Raw genomic sequence first — 25304 nt, forward strand, 5'->3', positions numbered from 1 at the left:
TAACCGTCAGTGAAAACAGGCAACGGAAAGAAGCATCGATAATGTTCTCGAAACTTCCGATAGAGACGCGTCCTGCGCCTAGCGATAACGTTTAACATTTGTTAGCCGGTGGAAAGCGGCCACCGGTGAAAGAAACATGTGTACGTGTCAATACCCTCCCCTTAAAAAGCATCGTCCCGATGCTACAAACACGAAAGCGAAAAGGAAACCACGCGTACAGAAAGGGACAAAAATACCAAAGAAACAAAGGACCTATATAAGTTCTTCAGCGGGCGTAGAAAGGCTTATAAAAATTATAAAAATTATAAGCCAAGTCCGAGCGTTTTGCGAGTCGAGGGGCTCGCTCTTCCTCAGTCTCCAGCGCTAGCTTCGCGCGCTTGGCATTCCGGACCCTATCCAGTGAACCAGCTCGCCGGGCGACATCCGTGGGGTGGTCAGACACCACTTGCCGACGGCGGTTCAAAGCATCCCGCCCTAGCACAACTCTCAGAGAAGACGGCCCGGCCTCATTCTCATCCATGGCCAAGCTCGCATTGACTAGGCGAGCGCGGTGCTCCTCTTAGAGAGGCGCGCGGCGACTCACGTGGTCAGGCGGTGACCCAGCTGTGGAGAGTGCATGCGACAAGCTGGTGGCGGCTAGCACAGGCGGTGGCGGCGGAGCTCGGCATGGCGAGTCACGTGATTCGTTGCCAAGGCTACGGCGCAGCTGCGGTCAAATGAAATTCAAATTGTTGGCGACGGCGAAACTCGGCTAGACTAGGTCAGTAAATCTTTCGCTTTAAATCCCATTACGTTGGCAGGGTGGCCAAATTTCGAAACAAATAAATTGACTGTGCAAATAGTTCAGCTTAAGCCCGATGGTGCGAAATAAGGTGAGAATGTTGACAGGCGTTGAATTAAGGCAAAGTTGGCCCTGTAGCCGACCCCAGTGCCCGGCAACTGTAGGGCGACTGTCGATATGAGCAAGGTCTCTGATCGTCAGTCGTTAAATGGCGAGTCGGTGCTGAAATTTGGGGCGTGGACTCTATCACACGAGAGAGAATGCACTCTGTGGTTACATTCTTCGACGGATGGTACCGATCTTCGTGCGATAGGGATGCGAACATGTTATCTAATGTGCCTACTCTCACCTTGCTCGAACTCCCAACATTCCTTTATTTTGTTCTTGACAGTCGCTCAACTCTTGAATACGAGTAAATGTGACGAATTGTGCGCGTGGCCTTCGAGTATGTGGGCGGCCTTGCTGGCTTTCGATATATGCTGTTCTACAATGCGGCTATATTGTAAATGTGGAACGGCAGAATGGCAGACAATATGGAGAAGCGACAAATCCAATGTATTATTACGCAATCATCTCAGAAAGTGGTCTTCCTTCACATACCTGGATTACAATGACGGGACAGTAGTTTCACAACTAACTGCAAGTAATCTATTTGTCTTACCCAAATATGTACCTGGCACAATGGCCAGTTAATGTGGCGTATGATTGTCAACAGCTGCGCCCATAACGTGCAAAAGGAAGACGACGCAGAGACAGGTAGCACCATTCTTGTGTCGTGCCTTATGCTTCAAGCTGCAAAACCAACTTGTTCATGTGCCCATCTTAATATTTAAATACATCTTGATTTTCAGCTGCTGCGGCAGCCCATGAGTGCGGATAAGAAAATCTATAAGGGGATAATTTGGGGCACCTCAACAAAGCCGATAGGTCGAAATGAGGGGTCATTCACAACGACGTCTCTCCTATCCGCTGTGAGACATTCGGACGCTAAGTGCAACCTACAAATTCGGAATGCGTTCCGACTGAAGAAAAACTGCCGCGGAACGCTGCTGAATATTATCCTAGCAAGTTGACTTCGCATCATAAAAAAAGAGAATAACTGCGGCTGTCTTTCGGGAAGCCTCTGAGAAGCTCGGAACCCGTCATCGCTCCGTTTGCCTATATAGTCGCAACTAATAATGCTCTAAGGATGATAAGTTATTTCCAGATGACGGGCGCCTACTCCTTATCAAGAACACTGATAACGCCGACGGGACAAGCTTCGCGGTGCCGTTCAGTGCGCATGAATCGCTTTTAATTCTTTAATTGTATTTCTTTGGCGTCGTCACTACTGCACCGCGGGAAAGGTGCAAATACATCAAATGGGGGCATCCGCGCAAACTAAATGCAGATCTCCAAAAAAGACGTATATGATGACATGACGATTGCTGCAGTAAAGGCGACCGTCTTCGAAATGAGCTGTCTGCACCCAAACTACAGCGTACTAGAATACTACACTGTACCCAACCGGTCAAGTATTTCTTCAAATATTTCCCCAAACAAGCCTGAATTACGGGCATACTTAAGCATCTGTGCATGCGCTGAGCAGAAAAGTTTAAACAGGATTTTATGCTCATGGCTCGTTCCCCAAACAAATGTAATCAGAAAATCTTCTCCTAGACTGCGAGCACTTTTCATGCATTAATACTGGGACGTCATGGGAGATAGGAAGATCTTTGAGACAGATAGTCCCATATTGTTCACTTTCTACTTCTCTTATGAAAATTTCTTTCGCCTAATAGTTTACACCACTTCCTTAATACAAATACGTCAGCCGGAGAGATCTTCTGAGTAAGCCTCGTTGTCGCTACTTTTACCTCTATTGCTCTGGGGGACACCCAGCGAAAAATGTCGAAGGGCTTTCGACTAGCCCATTCATGATTGCGAAGCACCGCGACAAAAAAAAACATTAGATTAGAAAAAATTCCTTAATTTATTCCGGGGAGCGGTAGTAGTCAAAATGCATTTCCTATTTTTGTATGCAAGAACGCCGAAGGATAGAGGTTTAAGCCATACGATATTCACAATTTTTTTCAGTAAGCAGGAAGAGAAAAAAAAGGCTAACTCCGTCAATGATTCATTAGCGAGAGCATCCCTGAATGGACCGATACTATCGGTCCTTCCAGTGGTGGCACAAATAACAGCGATCAGATATCGGAAATATGCAATTCGTAGAGATATCATGGAAACAATAACATCATGGACTGAATTTCAGCACCTAAAATTTCCGTGGAAAATTCATTGGTGTCCATCAAGACAATCGGAAGTCATCCTTACAAAATTACGTTGCCGTGTCCCACCATTAAATTTATATTTACACAGGGCTGGTCTGGCGATATCGCCGCTGTGCCAATTCTGCCTAGAAATAGAAACCGTAGAACACTATTTTTTAATCTGTCGACCAGTATAAATTACAAAGAAAAAGACTTCTTGAAATACCGCTTGCTAAATTAGGGTTAAATTTAACATCAGAATCAGTACTCACTTTCGGTGCCTCGATATTGGGCTTTAGCCACAGGGACGTATTTGATGCCGTTTGTGGTTTCATTCAATCAACAAAACGAATAAAATTTTAAATTCCCACTTTTACAATTCTCTGAGAGATATTTCAGTTTTAATTTATGGCATTAGTATTGTAAATTATGCAGTTCAGAAAAATTATTCTGTCTGTTGTTCTGATTACTAAAATGCACATTAACTGTAGTTTCAGAATGCATATATAAAAGTTCAGATGCTCAATTCTTGGCCAATCCCCCGAAGTGGGTACGAGCCATGTGCTGAGGACATCATCATCATCATCATCATCATCATCAATGAGTGTCCAACAAAAGGTACACAGTCGGAAGCGGGCATAGAAGTAGAAGAGGGAGAAGAAGTCTTCCTTCCTGCCGGTCCGCGCGTAAAGCTCTCGTCTGGATTCTTCCCTTACGATACAGTTCGTTTAAGCCTTCTAAACCCGAAGTGGAGCATCTCGTAACCACGCGATGGACCTCTTGCTCCCTCAGCGACTGGTCGGCGTTGATCTCCGAACAAGCGAGTCCTTTGACTGCGAAGAAGGCTTCGGCCACGGGCCCTTCCAGAAGAGGATGCTCCTACTGATTCTTCTGGGAGCCTTCTTGCTTAAATGCCAAACCATCGTGGTGTCCGTCGTCACCGGTGATGTCGACCATTGGTGCAAGCCGCTCGCCGGATTCAACGTCTCTGCAGCCGATTGGAAGAATATTGCCATACCGATCGAGGCCGATGGACGCTTCAGCCGCTGCCGCGTCTACGAACGCTGCAAGCCACCCGCAGAACTCAGCAATTCCGTTGAGCGCGAGCAGAGTGATGCTGGAACTGCTGTTGCCGGCCGGTGGTACAACAAATGCTTCCTCAGCGAACTTGAGCCCCAAGACAGCAACGACACACGCGACGCGCCCTGTGAAGAGTGGGACTACGACGTTCGGACGGCCGAGACTAGTGCCGTGAGCTATTGGAACCTGGTGTGCCACCGACGTTTCCTGCCTGCCACCCTTGTTACCCTGCAGAACACCGGTGCCGTGGTTGCCCTTGTCTTGCTCGGAGCCTTCGTAGACTACGTCGGCAGAAGAGTTTTGCTCCTCGGCTCCGCTATAGCGGTGGTGACCTGCACGGTATGCACTTTGGTGGCGACAAGTTACGTACATTACGCTGTGGCACGTTTCATTACCACTGTCCATGTCGCCGTACAAATGGTTTTCGCCTTCCTGATCCCATTCGAGGTGATGACGCACACGCACAGGCCACACCAGGTCCTGTTCCTGGCGGTTATGGGTTCGGCATTGTGCGAAGTTTGGATCGTCATTATCAAATCTATTGTCATCGACTGGCGCTTGAAGCAGGCCATCTTCCTCGCTCCGACGGCTCTCCTGCTCCCTGTTTTGTTTACAGCACGAGAGTCACCCCGATGGCTCGTTGCCAAAGGAAGGATGGACGCGGCAGAAGTAGTCATGATGGAGGGGGCCAAGACCAACAACTTCCCGATTGCGGTCACGGCCTGTCTCGTGGGAAAGCTCAGCGAACGAATCCAGAACCGCGCGAGTCAGGAAGGCGCAGACACAGACGACTTGATCGACTGTCACTCCCTCCGACGTCGAGCCTTGGCCATGTTCTCTATCTGCTTCTCTATGTCATTCATCTTTTACGTCAACGCTTTCTCGACGGCGCAATGGCGGGGATTCTGGATCTCGGGCCTCACGATCATCGTCATGCTGTTCACGTACGCGGCGATGCACTTCCTGATGACCGGCGTCGCCCTTATTACAGTACTTAGCAGTTGCTTCGTGCTGATGGGCGTCATCCAATGCGCGATGAGTATCACCGCCGGCGCTGGACTCGTCACCATCACCAAAGCCTTGGTCGTTTTATCCAAGGGCGCGTCAAGTGTGATTTTCGTCCACTGTTTCACGTACGTCGCTGAGCTGTTCCCGACGGCCGTGCGGGGTGGTGCGCTCTGCTGGGCGTTCGCCAGTGGACGTGCCGCGGCCGTGTGCGCGTCAGTGACTTCCGTACTGAAGCCGACCGGACGCGATGACGTCGTCTTTGCCATGGCGGGGCTGCTCCTCTTCACCTGCCTGCTCATCATCCGGGCCCTGCCACGCACGACTGTGGTGGAGGAAGCGAAAATTGTTGCCAGGCACGCTACGGACGCCACTAGAATATCCATGGATCACATGAAGCGGACCTTGGAGCGGCAAGCGCGGCAAAAGACGGTCAAGACAGCAATCTCGGAGAGCTCCAAGTCATCGGGCAAGAAAAGTCGAAAGAGAAGTGGCAACAACAGTCCTGGCAGTTCTAAGACACCTCGATAGCTTCGCAACGACCACATTCAGAAGTGACAAGCAGCATGAAAATTGGGCGCCCTTCTTTTGTGTTGTCATTTCCTTGACTTCGGGAAGATGCGTTTAATAAGCACGCGCCAGGTTTAGCTCAACTGTATTATTATAGCTTTGCCTTCAAACTATGTTTTCTAGATCTCTATATTGTAGGTACTTTTCATGCAGCATTATGTTTAATGCACATTTTACTCGTTGAATGACCTGCACTGATAAAGTGTTGATAGTGCGTCCATGGTATGAAAGTTGCCGTGTTTACTTCCTCCGCAGTACAGATCTTGGTAGCTTTTCAAGGACCTTGTTGCTTCTCTCTCTCTCCTCTCTCTCTGCGTGTTACTTCCACTGCAGTTCGCCTCTGCGTTACAGGCTCAGTGGCAAAGCTGCAAGACAGTTTAGCAAGGTTCCCCCTGGTTCTATCAATTTCAAACACGTGTCAGCTGCCCAAGCCGCCATTTTCCCAACGCCTAACATGTCATACCGCAGACTGCGTCGTACTCCACATGTTCCGCATGTACAGCCGTCCGCACGCTTAACACCAAAGCTCCGCAGCGTGGCCTCCGCTGCGTACTAGAATACGGTTGAGTGGGACGAGCGGCTGGGCCGGCGCATGCTTTGCACTGAGGCGCACGACGTGGAAAAATACTGTGGCGGCGCTGCGATCGAAGTGGATTGGGCCGCATCAAGGTCGCGCCGTTGAAAACTGCTGGTGAAACTGCTCGGCAGGGTCACTTCGTACTACTTCGCGCGCTGGTATTTGCGTTCAAACCGCTCAAATGATGTTAATAATTGCATATGACATGTATTTATGCCTTAAGAATAAATTGCTTTTTTTCTCTTCTTTTTTAAAGCGAAGCTTTGTACCTCTATCAGCCAAGGGTTCTGTCGTGTCCTTCGTTGTAATCAAAAAACGATCCCGACGAACCGCTAACAATTGCAGGTATAGCAGTGTAGCTTACTTGAATTGAGGCATTCAGCGTACAACTAAGCACTCGTTTTCGCAAGAAAAACCACAAAAACAAGCTTCAAAGTGATGAGCCAACATGATGGATGGTAAGGGCTGCGGGCAAACAACTGAAACAGGCTCGGCGCGGTCCGTAAGATTAGATTGCAGCTGTTGCAAAGCTTATGCAGCTGCTTGAAAGAGGGTTGACGTCATTCGAAACCCTTCCAGCCTAGTAACTGCTTCGGTTCATTTTCTAGACTACCCCACTATGGGTAGACCACGGAAAGTAAAGACGGCAGAACGTGCATTCGCGGAACGCGCATTGATTTAACCTTGGCAAAGAATATAGCTACAGTGAAAACTGAAAATTTGAGTGTATATCACACCGATCATAAAGCAGTAGTGAACATTGTTGTGAAGTAAATAATAATAAAGGCCGTGGTTAAAGTTACGTTGTAGTGTGTGAAATATCAAGTGCGCCGCAGTCACCGTGAGGGTGGCGTAAAAAGCTTCGCTTTCCAACCACCTTCACAGGGTGGATTGGCGGGCAATTTTTTTATTTTAGTTTTAATGCCATTCTGTGATTGCGCGTACATTGCGGCCGCAGTGTCGGCTTTCATTCTAGTATGTAATTGTACGGTTCCCTTTGGAGAACAAAAATTTTTCTCGTTCTTCAAGCCGCATGTATCTCTCGTGTGTATTGTTGCGCATATAGTTTTCCATCAGTATGTCTTGCGAAACGCAGACGAAGAAACGTATGTAATCTTCCTGCTTGCCGCTTCAAACAAGTAAAGCATATATGCCCCATCCGGCGCCTTGTACTCAGACTTACGGGAAGCATTGTCATAGATAAAAAAAAGAGTAAACTGCAGCGCAACATTCCATTCAACTTTCCGCCTTCGTCGCCTAACATAATGCGGAGTAATTGATACGGGGTCATTTATTGCGGTCGGACCTCGAGCACCGAAAACGGTTTTAGTTGGACTTTCTAATCATGCTATAATCATGCTAATCTATGACAGTAAGCCGTACGTGGAATTTTTTTTCCAGTCGATACTTCAGAAAAGAAAAAAAATTAAACAAGAAAAAGAAAGCCTGCGCGGTAGCTTAATTAGTGGCTATTTAATGGATACGGCATTGCGCTGCTAAACTGGAGCTTGCCGGTTCAATCCAGGTCGTGGAATTAGATGGGAACGAAATGGAAAAAGACTCGTGTACTTCTATTTATGTGCACATTAAAGAACCCCCGGTGGTAATAACTAAACTAGGTGCCTCATAATCATATCGTGGTTTTGCCACGTAAAACCGAAATATTTGCTTAAATAAAAAAACAAAATGCGTGCGGCGTTGGTCACTGTTGCCGGAGCCTCTGATATAAATAGGCACTTGGTGCCGCAGCTAAACGTCGCCTCCCTTCCCTCCCCCTTCCTTCCCTCCCCCACGGCCTCTCGCGCATCGGAAGAAGGCGCGTTTGCTCCACATATATGGTGATTGTAAAGGAGGAAAGAGACGCCTACTTCTGCAGCCCTTAAGCAAGCACGGCGCGGAACGCGCGTTTGTTCTCCGCCGTGCGTTCACTCCCCGTGAAAGAGCGCGTCCCTCGTGCCCTTCACTCGCACATACAGCGTTCGGCGGCGCGCGGTCACGATTTCATCTCCATTGACGTCATACGGAACCTCACGGCGACGGCGACGCCGACGGCAGAAATCTGCTTTTGAGTGTCCATATAATTGCTATCGCAATAAAAAAGAAAAAAAGCAGGTGGCTGCGTTCTCCGGCTTTTTTCTGGGGTGTAAACAAAATAAATTATTCTCGAGTCTGATTTCCGAGAAAACCATATTACGCTTATCCTATATTTCATACATAAATGTAATGTCGCTCCCAAATGAATTACCGCTCAACTCAGCAGCTTCTATATTATAAACGGCTGCTTTCAGTTATCTGGTGCACTATCATAACGACCATAATGAAACAATTAAAGGAACGGCATGTCTCACATACACATAGAGATATGTGCAGATCTGTTGCGTTCGTTGAAGAAGATAAGTGTGGTACCACATGGGGCACCCAGTTTTAATGGGTTGCAAACATGGTGAGACTGTCAAAAAAAGTTCTCCTTGTCTGAATCAAGTTAGCAGATTTACAGGCTGCCCCAAAACGGGGCGTTTACATTGAATGACAGCTAGGAACTTGGTAAGCAGGACTTATTAACACCCTTGCGTTAATTCTCTCAGGAACTGCGCCTCTGCGCAACAGCCACGACTCTCCGGCAGCACAATCATTCGGAATAACCTGTCCTCACTTGCATCAATCACTGACCTTTGAGACTTCAATAGTGCTGTTATACGTTACATTCGACCCGCCGTGGTTGCTCAGTTCTTTTTACGCAGCCATGTTTTAACGGGCAATGTTTCAGTGTGTAATTTGTAAAAAAAAAGTTTTTGTAGAAGGGGGAACTGGCATTTTGCGCACTCTCGCAAGCACATCATGTGCAGGTAATGTGATGTATACGGATCGATAAAACGGCGGAGGGAACAACATCGATATTAAATCTTTGTAAAGATTTTTTCGTGACACAGTAAACAAATAATCTTTAGAAAATCGAACAGTCAGAAAAGAAATAGAAAAAATAAACCTCACGCATAAACCCCCATAAACAAGGTCTAGAAATTAAATCTGAGGACATCACCAATTCTGGCAGGACATGAACCAGGTTAACCTGCATGAAAGCTCGTAATACCGGATGAGAGCTATCCCGAAAAAGAAACAGCGCGAGACTAACTGTCGCACATATAAATGTACCAAGCCTAACCCTCGAGCACTCACTCGTCGAAAAATGTTGTCGCGTCCGATAGGTTCGAAACTGGAAGACCATATAAACGTTGAAAAAATCCTATGAAAACGTTGAATGTAAAGCCTTGCGCAGTGAAGAACCTTAAAGACATAGAAAACTGTCTAAACTATGTGAAAGAAAGAATATTTTCGTTTCGTCTGTTAACTGTCGCCTATGTGACGTGCCTGAAACCATTGAACACTGTTTTATTGTTTGTAAAGATGCCATTTTATTTTGGAATGTCATCCATAAAAATTTGCAAAATATTTTGATCTAAATTCTCACAGTATCCGATATCTTGTTGCACCGTATGAAGATGTTCCATTCGATGTGTTTTTACTGATAGGCCTTCATAGCCTATGGAAATCTCGTATGCAAGACCGAAATGCAGAAAAAACAATGTCCTCGAGATCACATTTCGTTCAGATGATCATACACTTAAAGGACATTTACGACCAAGAAGAATGTCCGCCGGCTTGGTATCCACTTTTGATTAGGTGTTTAACTTCCCCTTACAAGTTTTTGCTGTGAAGGACGGTGTTGCTGTGTGTGACGTTATCTTCATATGGACTGCTCGTCGACGTTGGATTACTTATGTCCACCTGGTGCTCATATTATTGTTAATAGTTCCTGTAAATACAACATTTCATTCATTGTAATAAATAACATGATCAAAAAAAAGCCGTGGTTGCTCAGTGGTTATGGTGTTGGGCTGCTGAGCACGAGGTCGCGGGATCGAATCCCGGCCACGGTGGTCGCATTTCGATTGGGGCGAAAAGCGAAAACACCCGTGTACTTAGATTTAGGTGCACGTCCAAGAACCCCTGATGGCCCAAATTTCCGGAGTCCCCCCACTACTGCGTGCCTCACAATCAGATCGCGGTTTTGGCACGTAAAACCCCATAATTTCTTTACGTTTACATTCGAACGGAAACAACTATTCGGCGTCGTACAGTATATCAATCACACTTGCATATATATATATATAAGATAGTTTTGCCTGCTACGAATATTGTTTCTGCGAATGAGCGTTTTATGTGTCATATTCACTAATAAGTATGTTACGGCAAACACGCGCGCTTATTCCGGTCGGGAGTTTTCACTTTTTCGATTAGTGCATTTAGAATATTTGTTATTTCTCCTCTTACATGTCTATAGCGAATATGCCTATGTACTCTTTAATTTAATTACCTAGAAATACATTGGCCATTCTTCGCCCCACGCTGGTAATAAACCTAGTTTATTTCACTCTGATATTGTTTTCTTCGATCTTTGTCCCAGATCAATATCCACCAACAAGAAGCGCGCTTAAAATGACACGATATCAATATAATAAAATTTTCTTACGTAGCTTTTAGATGACAGTGATAAAACAGCAGATCACCTGACTAAATCTACATTTGGTACCGTCCGGCAAGAGTCATCGGCGCACCAAAGCAACTACATCATAAAAAATGTACTGCACACACGTTCTGTGAGAAAAACTGGGCGTCCGCCAGCGTCCGCGTAGCGAACGCGCGCTCGCTAGCAGACGGCGCGCTTGACAACGAGAGCAAAATTAAAGACGTCGTGTTGTACAATCCATGCCTCAAATGTATATGTTTGCCAAATTGATGTAAAACTAAGTTTGCAGTTGAAATAAACCTCTATTTTAAGAATGACTATGCGCAATCGGCCTCGGCGCCCGCAGCGAAAGTACGTTGAATATGCCGCGGAGCGCGTCTCCGCCCCAATCCAGTTCGCTAGTAGCGCCCTCGCACAATTTTTCCACACGCGGCGCCACATGTGGAAATGTCGCTAGACAGAGTGTGCGAGACAATGTGTGCTAGACAGAGTGTGCTAGACAGAGTGTGCTAAACAATGGTCCAGTGGGCCATTGTTTAGCACACTCTTCGGCCCACTCGACCATTGTCTAGCACACTCTAGTAAGAGCCGTATGCAGATCGCTTTCAAGGTACGGTGCGCGCGACAGCCCCGCAGCCGCGCAAAGTACAAGTACGCAGTTGTTGGCAGAGTAGAAGCCACACACCCTCCCTCCCTCCCGCGCTGCCTTCCCGCTTTCCTCCTTTCGCGTGGGAGATTAAGTGGCCAGTTCCCCTTGCACCCGGTCGCAAGATACACATTTGGTGGCGCAGCTAAACGTCGCCTCCCCTCCCTCCCTCCTTCCCATCCCTCCACAGCCTTTCGCATGACGGAAGACCGCGCTTTCTCTCCGCCGTGCGTTCGCTCCCCGTGAAAGCGCGCGTCCCTGGCGTGCTTTCACCCGCGCATATAACATACGGCGCGCGGCGACGATTTTATCGCCCTTGGACTTTACACGTGACCTCACGGCGACGGCGATGGCGACGCCGTAAGCAGAAATCCGCTTTGAGTGTCTGTATAATTGCTATCGCAATGAAAGCAGCAGCAGCTGCAATTAAGACACCTGATGGGACGGGGAGGCGGTATTCTATGAGAGTCCACCTAGTGAACTGTCCCTTTAGACCACTGCTGATTGGCTGGAGCTCAACTAGTCAGAAGAAAACTGGCGGGGTGGGGGGGGGGGGGGGGGGGGCTGTATAATATTTGCTGGTACAGGTCCAGCCAATCAGCGTTGGCCGAGATAGATATACCACTAGGTGGACTCTTACAGAATACTGCCACAATCCCTCTCCTATACTCTCGCTGAAGCGTAGAAGACTTATGATTTATTTGCAGCACAACGCGCACAGCATGCTACCTGAGCCAGCGATATCTGTTAGCTGCTAAAGCAAAGTGAACATGTATGTGGAGCTGCCTATGTATCACAGAAATGTAAGTACAACTTGCTGTAACGAGTAAAAGTTTTAATGATAAGATATCATGGAAGCACCTAACACACTCAAGAAGCTTCGAACGAGACTTGTACACCCCAAAGAAAAGTTACAATTACTTCATTAAGCAATTACGATTACTTTATAAAAGATGTAATTAAATAGTGTTCAACTGCGGCCTGTCAAAAATACTGAGCAATTACTAAAATGGAATCGATTACTACACGTTGCTTTCCCAGCAGGATCCCGGCCACGGCGGCCGCATTTCGATGGGGGTGAAATGCGAAAACACCCATGTGCTTAGATTTAGGTGCACGTTAAAGAACCCCAGGTGGTCCAAATTTCCGGAGACCCCCACTACGGTGTGCCTCATAATCAGATCGTCGTTTTGACGCCCTATATTCTTCTGCATAGGTTCCGTAATGCCTTCTCCAGCAGCAAAATATGTCAGGACTTTCTTTGATTCTAATAAATTCACTCGTATGATTCGTGCGATTGACTGGGCTGACGTGCTTGAAGAGAAATGTGGCGGAAGGGCTTTTGAATCTTTTTTTGCAAAAATATCCGAATGCTCTAACTTATGTACAAGTAACATTACTGTGACGCGATGGTTTAGCTCGCCAAGAAAGCCTTGGATTAGTGATTATTTATTACGGTCCATTAAAACAAGAAATAATCTTCGTAAGAAACTTAAAGTCCAGCCATTCAATAATGCGTTGCGATTGCGCTTCCACACATATTCAAATGTTCTAACAACCACTTTAAAAAATGCCAGCGTAATTACTACGAAAATAAAACAAGGAAAAATGGAAGTGATACCAGACGAAACTGGCAGGTTATTAAGGAATACTTGAACCTTCGTACAACTAAAAATCACATATCGTGTGTGAACCACGGTTCTGCTAATATTACTGACTGTCAAGATATAGCTAATGTTTTCAGTGACCATTTTAGTATTACAGACGGTAGCCAGCTTGATTCAACGTTACTTAGCTTTCCGCGCTGTTCTCATTCCTTTCACCTGTTCCCCACAACATCGCTAGAATTATGTAATATTATCAATTCTCTTAAAACAACCGGCCCAGGCCTCGACTTGATACGCCCCTCTAGCATTAAGCTTGTATCTAACGAAATCTCACCTGCGTTAGCACATATAGCAAACAGATTATTTATAGATGGCATCTTTCCTAATCGCCTGAAGACAGGTAAAGTAATCCCAGTATTTAATAAAGGTGACCATAAGTGCATCAGTAATTATCGTCCTATCTGCATTTTGTCTTTCTTCAATAAGGTGATCGAAAAACTAATACACAATCGCTTAACTAAATAGTTATCTAAATTTAATCTTTTAACTCCTGATCAATTTGGTTTTCGTGATAATTTTTCAACTGAGCAAGCACTTATTGCTTTTACTGAGAGGGTTAAGTTAGCCATCGATCAAGGCCTCTTAGTGGGTGCTCTATTTATTAATTTCACTAAGGCGTTTGATACAATTAACCATCGTATTATTTTAAGTAAACTTGAATCGTATGGTATTTCTGGGCCGCATTTACAATTAATTCGCAACTACCTAATAGACCGACCATATATAGTAGAAGTTAATGGTGTCTTCTCATCAAAAATTGTAAATACAGGCGTGTCTCAGGGATCAATACTTGGCCTATTTTATTTCTCATATTCATTAATGACTTGCCAGAAATATTAACACATGCACACTGCCTTCTTTATGCCGATGACACCACTATTTTCGCATCTGATAAAAATTTACTCGCATTGCAGGATGAACTTAACGCTGACCTAGCGAATGTTCATTCATGGTGTGTAAAAAACAAGCTATCCATTAACCCATCTAAGACAACACATGGTATTCCATTCTTCAAGAACTTTGCACATTGACTCTATTGTAGTGTCTCTAAATAATAATGTACTTGGAAGATCCGCGTCTACTAAATTTCTTGGTGTAGTTCTAGATGAGAACCTGAAGTTCCAGTGCCATATTCAATCACTTATTAAAAAATCTCATTTGGTATTCGCATCATTATAAAAACGCGCTCTTTTTTTTCAGCAAACCATTCTCATGTCTTTATATTACGCATACATACACAGTCATCTCTCATACTGCCTGTCATCTTGGGGTAATACATATGCCATACATCTTCATCAGCTAGAAGTTTTGCAAAAACAGGCACTGCGATTAATTGCATTCCAATCGCATACATCTCCCTCTGCTCCCATATTCCGTTCCCTAAATGTTTTGCCTTTACGCATGTTATTTAATCATAAGCTGTCACTGCTTATGTTTCGTCGTATAAATGCCGAGCTTTATATTCAAGGTTTTACTCGCTCTAGCCTAATAAATTATAACAACACAAGATTTTCAGCACAACTCAATCTTCTTCCAAAAGCAAGAAGTAATTATGGGAATTTTACCGTCGTTTTTTTAGGCATTTCTGTTTGGAATTCAATACCATCTGATATGAAGTCATCTACATTATTATCATTCAAGCGTAGAACGAAGGAGCATTTTATGAACACTTTATCTGACACATAGTATAATTTAACGAACATATAAATAATTAGATGATGTTCTGATTTACTATTATGCAATGTACTGTTCAAATTACCGAGTCACTGAATTTTGCCTATAAATTTATACTTCTCGTTGTTAGTTTTACGTGCCACTTATCCTCGTTTGAATTTCTGAGTTATCTTTAATAATTTATGCAATTTTTTTCTTTCTTTTTAACTGTGTCATTATACTTGTGATGTTTTTAAAAGATTTCTTTCTCTCTTACCGTTCATTTCTGATGATATAGAAATTGTATATATATGACATGACTCGCTGTTTGCCACGATCCTACTAACCCCATATAGTGGTCGCGATATACTACGCCTATAGAACGCCGCCTGTATACGAGCGGCGGGACGCACGTCAGCACACAAAGAACGCAGAGATGGAATCTGTGTTTATTTCGCGCGTCTTCCGCAACGCTGTGTTGCGGAAGACGCGTGACCCCCCCCCCCCCCCCATGGAAGACAGGTCGGGGGCAGGAGCCGGGGCGAAAAATTCACCGGGCAGGCGAAGGGGAAGTTTGTCAAAAACCCGTGAAGTTCGGGCGTTGCGAGCGATTCTCATCTGGACGAAAACCTCCGAGCCGCCGCCATGGGCACCGGCAAAAGTGACGGACGCCGCGCGCGCTCGGTGCGCACCCGGGCAAAAAAATACTCCCACCTCCCCGAAGAGAATCGTGAGGAAATGCGAATGCATTTCTTGCGCCGAGAGTACACGGCGTAGTAATTTTAATGGCGTAAGTTAATGACGAGACGAGGATTTGTACTGTAACCATTTATTTACACATTCATCAGCACCTGTTTGTGTTGTCATTGTACCTGAAGGCCATAATCACAGCCTTGTGGTCGCTAAAGTGTACAGTCAAAGGGTCTTTGAGAAGCATGCGCACGTCACAGTTTCGGGTAAAGGCGAGATCAATGCAACTTCCGTGAATGGTAGCGTTGACGTTTCTCCGCCGCATCTCGAACACGAACTTCAGCGTTCTCGGCTTGCCGTTGACGTCTCACAGCGGCGTATCGAGCACACATTTCCGGATCTTCGGCTCGGCGTTGGCGTTTCGCAGCGGCTTCCCGAGCACGGAGTTCGGTATCGGCAGCTCGCTTCGCTCGCTTGCGTTCGGCATCACGCGCTCTTCGCTTCGCAGCCTTGTCTTCCGCTTCTTCTCCTCCGGTTGATGATGACGTTGAAGCTACTGCAGTGACGTCACCTCCAGCGAGAGGTGTAATGCTCGGGTTGGATTGTATTACACTTCTTGCTAGGGGTACCGTTGCCGTCAGACATTCGCCTTCACCGACTTGTGCCATCGCCTTGAGAGGCGCCCAGCCAGCGAACGGTCGAGAGTGAGGCGCGCGCTTCACTCCATTTATATATACGTGCGAGCGAGCGAACGGGAGAGTGGGGCGCAGGGAGGAGAGAGAGCGAACGGCGAGAGAAGGAGCGGCGAAGCACTGCACCTACCCTCTCCTACACTCTCTCCACACACGCGGGAGCTCCGATAAGTGGTTCTTGAGGGAAAGGGAAAGGTTGGCACTATCTTCTGCAGCCCTTGAGGGAGCACGGCTCAGCGCCAATGAGTTCCCGCGATGCGAGCGCCCTCACACGCCAGAGCGCACTCCTCCTCTCAACTCACTCTCCGCTACTCCGCCCGCAGCACTAGCTCCGGTTGCTAGGGGCGAGGATAAGTGCGCGTGCCCCCAGCTGTTGCTATGGGAGAGGGAGTGAGAGCGGAGAGAAAACACCTGCCGGCGCGCGGACACCGACAGACGCCTGACATGCCCCGACTAGTGCCTAGAATATACTTACTTGTAAGTATAAGTATATTCTAGGCACTATACCCCGACTAAGAAATGCATTCGCATTTAAAAGGCCGACGGCGTCGACAGCAGTTCCGCGCGTTGCTCGCGCTGGTACATGGGCCCCCGGCTATTGAAGAGGCCCGGTGAAAGTCGGGAGTCTGAACGATACGAATCACGGTGTCATACCGAGGCCGGTGTCGTACCGTGGCCGGTATGCTCGTATCGTGGCCGGTATGCTCGTACCATGGTCGGCGTGTTCCTACCGCGGCCGGCGTGCTGGACCGTGGCCGGAGTGCTCGTACCGTGGCCGGCGTGCTCGTACCGTGGCCGGCGTGCTCGTACCGTGGCCGGCGTGTTCGTACCGTGGCCGGTATGCTCGTAGCATGGTCGGCGTGCTCGTACCGTGGATGGCGTGCTCGTACAGTGGCCGGTGTACCGTGGCCGGCGTGCTCGTACCGTGGCCGGCGTACCGTGGCCGGCGTGTTGGACCGTGGCTGGCGCGCTGGACCGTGGCCGGTGAGCGCCGTGGCCTGGTGAGTGCCGTGGCCTGGTGAGCGCCGTGGCCGAATCACGTCATTTCTTCGGCCAAAATGGCGGGAGATGCACCTGGACGTTTGAGACTGCTTCCATGTCGATGGCGAGGGAATGGTTCTCGTTGCTCATCGTCGACTGCGGTTGCTGTTCTGTTGAGTACCATCGTCCGCCGACGTGGGACTTGTGTTCGTAGCCATCACGTACATACGCCCGGGTCACCAAGCTATAGTGGTCGCGATATACGACGCCTATAGAACGCCGCCTGTATACGAGCGGCGGGACGCATGTCAGCACATAACGAACGCAGAGACATGGAGGAAGGAAAAAAACTAGGAGGCAGCGTCACGTGACAATCTTGAAGCCTAGTCATAAAAAATTTAGAGGAATGGGATGATGGGAAATAGGCCCTCACGTGATAGGCAAGCGGTAGATTTTACTCGGCTCGCTTCGGTGGCTTCGGTTTCGTCTGCTGCGGGGGTTTCGGAATATGCGCACATACTCTGCGCGGCAAACGCGCGCCGAGGTTAGTTCATGAAGGGATCCGTGTGGCAGTCGAGTCTTTGTAACGTACCGAACCACCACGCAGCTCGCCGCTTAATTAGCAGACAGGCGCCAAGGCTGTTGCGAACGAAGGCGTCGGCATTGCGCCCAACAACCCGGGAGCACCACCTCAAGGACGACTGGTTGCGTTTCGCGGCTGTTTCAGGGAAACGAGGAAACCTTTCGTCCTGCAAACGTGTGAAGGCAACCAAGCCGCCTTTCCGACGGCGATACGTCGCGTTTGGGGACGTCGTCTGGGAAACAATGATGCCTTTCGCCCCCGCAAAAATGTGTAGGCGATTAAGCGAGCGTACAAGGCCCGAAGCGACTGCTTTCCCACGGGAAGAAAATTCGTCCCGTATTGTGCCCAAGGATGCACTGGCGAGCCGAGGACTCCGAACATATTTAGCGCCGTGCCGGCCCATAGTTAAGGTAGACGGTCCCAGTCAACGCTGTCGTTCTGCTCAAAGTCTTCGGCCTCTCAGCAGACCGGCGAGAACTACCGACAGCGAGGCGCACCTGCGTGATGAAGTGTTGTGTGCCAGGATGCCCTAACCGAACAGAAAATCGGCGTGATGGTCTGTCCTTCCATAGGTAAGCACAATGAACGTTTTTTCCCCTTTAATTTTTAAAAACTGAACTGCAATATTCGCTAGTGACTATATATGTATACGCGCTCGTGTGAATGAATTCACTGATGAAATAGTGAGATGTTGTCCGAAAAAGAAGTGCATTATGATGTAAAACTTAAGCAAACATTAAATTTGCCCTCGATAGATGACAACACTAGAAAGGGAAATAGAAGTGTTCGTTCTGTGCTATATATAAGTGCAAACAATTCAGTCGCACTGCTCATTAACATGTTCAGTTGAAATGTTGGTGCAGATCGAGTAATGATCATTGACACTGAAATTATGCACTAGGTTTCCAAGGCAGCGTGAGCTGAGAGAAGAGTGGGCCCTAGCAGTGTGCCGCTCACCTGCGTGGGCACCATCACATTGGAGCGTTGTTTGCTCGGAGCACTTCAGCGACGGTGATTTTGCGAACGGTACCAAAGGCCACGGTCACTTGATGGCTAATGCAGTACCATCGCTCGCGGGCCCCACCAAGGTTTGTGTTGCACGTGGCACTACATGTCTGCCCAATACTAAGTTTCTATGTCTTGGTTCGGTTCGGTAAAACTTCATTCATAAAATTTTTAGAGGGTACGCTAGACGGCTGCAGGAGCCCGTAGATCCCGGCGCGATCTGCTCAGCCCGCCGGATGGGCCTCACGCAAGAAGTTTAGATTTATTTTATCTGTAACATTACTTGCAAATAAAATTAATTGAAATTGAAACTCATTTACATGATAAAGGGATTCAAGTCATGCACTTACAATCAATTTTATGACTCTTTCGGTTTTCTAGAAAGTTGATTAGTTAAATTTTCATATTTACTTATTTTATTACTGTGGCTGGAGGCATTTCAAAATATGGTAAAATATAATACCAGGAATATATCTGATTGATCGCATCTTCATATTTATAAGCAATTGCGGAAACTTTTTCCAAACTTCCATTGTATTCCAAATTGCCTCCCATGCTAGGTCATTAAAAACTCTCATTTAAAAAAAAAGTACTGCCTTAAAGCTTTCTAGATAGGTTGCAACAAAGCATACTATAGAATGCTCTATATGCCGTGTTTTTACTTGGGCCTCCACACTGTGTAATCAATGGTGCAATACAAGTCGGTAATTTTTTTCTAACTTTGTCATAAATTCCACAAGTGTTAAAATTACTTTCAGGAGAAATAAATGTTTATCAGCTAGCATACACTAGCTCCTAAAGAGCCCACAAAGTGGAACTATTTATTGTCAAACAATTGCATTTCTTGCTATAAAGATTATTCACTGAATTTTGTATGTATTTCTTGTAGCTGAAAACAATTAAAATTGCAATAGAACTATAATTAATTTAAGAAACCAGAAAAGAAGTCTTCACGTAACATTAACTTTTGCAATAGTTAATAACTAGAGAATATTCTGCACGTAGCAAGTCTGCTTGTGTGTGTAAAGTTCAATCATGCCATGAATTTTTTTTTCTCTCAAGAAATCTCTCAAGCTTGTACTTCCCATGTTGAGGTTAAGTAGTTTTTTTGCAGAAGATATGGTGTTGTTCAACAAATTTTAAACAGGCAAATGACAGTTGAGATGAAGTTACGCAGTTGTACTTTAAATTACGGGGGTGAACATTATTTTAATTCTTTAATTAGTACCCTGAAGGCCTGGTGGCATTACAGAGGGGGCATTGCATTACACTATGTGTGTGTTACAACTATGTCTATGTTTTGTGTGTGTGTGTGTGTGTGAAACAATGCACTGTAAAGTTACTACAGCTTCGTTTTCTCCGAGAGTCAAGTAGTTGTATGTGTACTTTACAAGCACACTTAGATTGAACATAGTTTTCTGCACAAGGGGATGTGGTGTGTAGGGTCTGCCTGCACAGATCATGCGAGGCCTTTTGCATGACTCTGCAAAGGTTGTTTGAATTCATTCCACAGCAAATGTTATTGTTGGATCTTAAAAGTATATGGTGGGTTATTATTTAACTGTAGACGCTTGCAAAGGACGATGCTAGAGCAATCAGGCAACCTTCAAGTGCAGCAGCTCCATCCACGGGAATATCACAGCATCAAGATGAGCCAGTAAGTTGATGCACAGCTGTATGCAGCCATAATGCATGTTTCCAGTTTTATCATGCCTTTTTTATGACTGAGGTAGATGTCCCCCACCATTCCTGAAGTGTAGTATGCTTTTCTTATTATTCAGGCAGGTCTCTCTGAAGCGACAATAGCCATGGACATCTCCGAGGGCTTGTCAGATGTGCTAGCAGAGGGTGCTGCTACAACTGCTAGCTCGTCCTTCGCTGATTCAGACATTGCTGATGAGCCTTCCGAAATCCAACATGTCCTGGTGTGTTTGATTGTGGTAATGACCACAGGGCCTGCTTTTTTAATGCGTATGCCTTGGTTCATTCATGCTGTGCTCTGCTTTCAAAAATCTGGTGTTTCCCTGTAATATATATTTTGGATTTCACCTTTAAAGTAATTATTGCAGTTTAAAAAAATGCATGAGACTTTGTCACACAGTTTTTATAAGATGTTTTCGACCGATTTTAAGATATCTAATAGGAATGCTCGGAATGAACAGAAATATAGAACTGATCAACCTATCACAGTTACATTACAGCCCTTTTTTGACACAGGTGACAAGCATACTGCATGAGTTGTGTGTTCAAATTTCGTTGTAAACACTGGCAAAAGCAAGTGCTAATGAATGAAAGCCATATATGCTACATCATAACCTCGTTTTAGTCGATCTAGGATAAGTACAAGATAAGGAAAATAAAACAACCTGAAGCAAAGCAAGATGAAAAACTGGTTTTTGGCATAAGGAAAACGTTGGCATAAGGAAAACACTCCTCTGAATTATACTTCACCTCTCATTACACGCATAAATAACACCCTTGCTAGACTCGAACATTTACTACTGCAGTAAACTTAATAACATACAAACTGTGCTGGTCAGCTTGATCAACATCATTTTTTGGGTCAGCAGATAAGGAATACAGTACATAGCCACAGCCACTGATCTCCCTAACAATGTCCTGCTTGGTGGTCATTATTGTGCTTAATTTTTAAATCAAGCCAATGGTCTCTTTATTAGTCCTGGGCTTTACCTTCAACTGTGCATCTGGTATTTTGTTTGCACAGTCAGCAATTTCAAGCTATGTTGCAGTAAACACTCTTCATCATTGCACTTGATGTATTTTGTCCAGTCTCCCAGTCCAAGGCCTACCAGCACGCTCGAGGGTGATGCTTCTGCTGTGCTGCCTATGCACAACCCAGCTACAACTCGAACAGCAAGGCATACAATGGTAAGGATAATACTCGACCACTGCAATTTTTACATACTTGTTTCCTTAGCTAACTTCAAGTGAAGTAGCATTTATTTTCATGGCATAATATATAAATATCACTGAATGAAGCATAATAAATGTCACTCAGTGAGCTGCACGTGGACACTAACATTTATGATCATGGCAACCATGTAATTCAAAGCTGAAACATATTCGTATTTGCCCACAGCGGTGTGAGTTTCCTCAGGGTTTGCAATTGGCGACGAATAATCTGCTTACAATTTCTCTTTTTCATTCAAATGACACAATGAACTAGAAGACCAACAGGTTTTTTACAATTTTCTATGCTCTTTATTTGTTCGATCAGTCATGAGGAGTCGTGATACAGGCAGACAAAACTGGTCTTTTGTGTAGGAGAATGAGATCAGTATATTTTGCCTATTCAAACTAAAAGGTTGCTGTGAAGCATCCCACATTCCACTATGCTACATTAGCCTCTTCTGTGTTAGTTGTTTTGTACTTTTACCTTTCCTGCCTGGGCCTAGATGGGCCTGCAGTATTTTGCAAATAAATAAATAAACAAACAAAATTAAGTAGCACTAGCAAGCTCGTGTGGATGGCAGTTTTATGCCCTCAAAGTTTTTAAGTTCACAAAAGTGTAAATGGAAACTGTCGTGAGCAAGGTAATGACCTATAATTTAGCATCATATTCTTCATGGCTTGCATAAGAATGTATGCCACAACAATTAAGTACCTTGTTCTGGGTACATGATTTGTGTCACGTTGGTTGCTCATGGACCTGTTTTCTGTGCGTGTGATATTTTGCAGCCACAGCAAGCAGAAGACACACCTGAAAAGGCCTTTCTGAGGCACGAAGTGAGGCGTTACTCGCAACTGCAAACTGCGACCAAGAAAAAGATCAAGACTCTGCAGCAATCCCGTCGCCGGCTTTTACAGAAGGTTGCTCATCTTCAAGATGTCATTCAAGATTTGTCTGAGAATCGCATTCTAGGAAATGAGGATGTTGCCATGTTGCTGAGTCTTGGTGGGGCAAAAAAAGACTTGCTCATGCGTCAACTGACACGTAAGTCTGGTGCAGCAGTGTCACCCACTTACTCGCCAGAGCTCAGGGCATTTGCACTGACGTTGCATTTTTATTCACCTAGAGCATACCGATATGTACGAGCTACTTTTGACACATGCCTTCCGCATCCAAAGACTCTGTGTAAATGGTACCAATCCATTGATGGGGCTGCTGGGTTTTCAAAAGAGGCACTGACTGCATTGGCTATGAAGGTAGAGCAAAATTCACAAAACGGCCACTCCACATTATGCAATCTGGTTGTGGATGAGGTGGCCATTCGGAGACATGTGGAGTGGGATGGAAAAAGTTTCCATGGATATGTTGACATGGGCATTGATGTCAATGATGACAGCTTTCCAGTCGCCAAAGATGCATTTGTTTTAATGCTTGTTGCAATCAATGGCAGATGGAAGCTGCCGATTGGCTACTTTCTAGTGGATGGCCTTGTTGGTGAGCAGAGGCGCAATTTGGTGCTGCAAGCTGCTGGCTTCGCTCACGAAAAAGGTGCACACATTGTAAGTTTGACATGCGATGGCGCTGCAGCAAATTTGTCAATGCTGCGCAGCCTTGGCTGCAAGATGGACCTGACTGAGCTGGATGCTTCTTTTCCGCATCCAGTGACAAAAAAGCCTGTCTTTGCCATGTTGGATCCCTGTCACATGTTGAAGCTGCTGCGGAACACCCTGTGTGATAAAAAGGCTACTGTTGATACGAACAAACAGTTCATATTGTGGAAACACATTGATGAGCTGCATGAAATTCAGTACACAGAAGGCCTACATTTGGCAAACAAACTTAGACAGGCACATGTTAATTTTAAAAACCAGCCCATGAAAGTCTCATTGGCGGCTCAAACGTTTAGTCAATCGGTAGCAGATGCTCTTGGTGAATGCAGAGCTCGAAAAATCCCAAAATTTTCAAATTCCTTGCCAACAGAAAAGTTTATTAGACATGTCAACAACGTATTTGACATTTTAAATTCAAGTCATCCAAGGCAAGAAGGTTGGAAAAGGCCACTGTGTCCTGAAAATGTGACTCGTGCCACCGAGTATGTCGAAGAACTGAAGGCCTACTTTTGCTCACTTAGGGAATCTGCAGCTGGTAAACTAATGAGAGAGACTAACCGAAAGACGGCGCTAACCACTACGCCACGAAGCGCACATGGACACACGCACCACGATGACAATAAATACCCAACATTAACGAAAGACTGCACGTTTCTAACGCGTTTGTGCTAGCGCGTTACGGCCCGGGTAAGAAGCTGGTGTAAGACGCTGTGGCCTCTCCGCCTTACCCCCGTATTCATAAACGCTCCTCGACTTGAACTTGACTTGCCACCGCCTTGGGCAGCGCGTTCGAAACGCGTTGAAGGCGGTGGCAAGTCAAGTTCAAGTCAAGGAGCGTTTATGAATACGGGGGTTATACTCTCTCAGCAGTCATGTGATGGCGTCGGCAAACGCGGTGCACGTTCCGGCATGTGTATACGGCTGCGTAAGACGCTGCGGCCTCTCCCCCTTACTAGAGAGTACTGCACGTTTCTAACGCGTTTGTGCTAGTGTCCCCTTAAGCGGGATATGGTGCAATTATAATGAAGGGCGCTGTTATATAATATGAATTACGTCACATATGGCGCGTGTCATTGGTGGAAGTCAATCGTTCGATTTAGTGCGGCGAGACTGGGCGAATTACACGGAAGATTTTATATAAATAGGAATTTGGTGCCGCAGCTACACGTCACCTCCCCTCCCTCCCTACCGTCCCCCCACGGCCTTTCGCGCGACGGAAGAAATCGCGTTTGCTCCATTTTATATATGGTGATTGTAAAGGAGGAAAGATACGCTTAATTCTGCTGCCCTTCAGGGCAGTAGAATTAAACCGCGCGTCCCTCGCGCGCTTTCACTCGCACATACATCTTACGGCGCGCGGCGACGATTTCATCGCCGTTGACGTCATACAGAATCTCACGCCGACGGCAGAAATCCGCTTTGGAGTGTCCATATAATTGCAATCGCAATAGGGCGATTCCACGAGAGATCAACGCGTGTCTAGAAATTCATATTTTAGATTTCATTCAATATTTTACATTTTGTGCGCATATCCCTCGGTAGTACGAAAGTGAACTTGAGTTCTTTGACAAATGGATACTTTAGGAGAAAAAAAATATCGAAGTTCTTCAGGTTGCAGGCGCCATTTTCATGCACCGGGCATTCTTGCAAATTCACAACAATGTGAAATACAAAATATTATGGCTACAAAGAATGAATTTTCTTCTTTAAAACGTATACATAAAGAAGAGTCAGCAAGCGTTGTTTGAGGCTTCTGTGCAAAACGGAAGTGTTATAGAAAAAAATTCTTAATTATCTACACTTTTCGAAATTTGCTATATTTACGAATTTTTATCTACTAAACTAAAGCATGTAGCCCTTTGAAATTTGGTGGGCTATGAGACCTTAACCTGTTAAACAATTTTTCTGAATATCGTTATGGTAGCACAAATTTCCATTTTTACAGTTTGCCTCAAATGTCAAGTTTTTGACGAAAATGAACACTATTTAAAAATCAAAATAAAAAAAACCATCGTTAATTTTTCTGAAAATTTCGTAGACAGCTGTCCACAGACACTAGAAAAAGAACATTAA

The 25304-nt window shown here is 45.7% G+C and overlaps 1 protein-coding gene across 1 annotated transcript; it reads left to right on the forward strand.

The window, feature by feature from the left end:
- Positions 1-3804: 3804 nt before the first annotated feature.
- Positions 3805-5649, forward strand: LOC119464005 (solute carrier family 22 member 7). Its single transcript, XM_037724824.1, has one exon. The coding sequence runs from the start codon at positions 3805-3807 to the stop codon at positions 5647-5649; it is 1845 nt and encodes a 614-aa protein (XP_037580752.1).
- The last annotated feature ends 19655 nt before the right edge of the window (positions 5650-25304 follow it).

This window comes from Dermacentor silvarum, chromosome 9, assembly GCF_013339745.2.
Source record: "Dermacentor silvarum isolate Dsil-2018 chromosome 9, BIME_Dsil_1.4, whole genome shotgun sequence".
NCBI classification, from domain to species: domain Eukaryota; kingdom Metazoa; phylum Arthropoda; class Arachnida; order Ixodida; family Ixodidae; genus Dermacentor; species Dermacentor silvarum.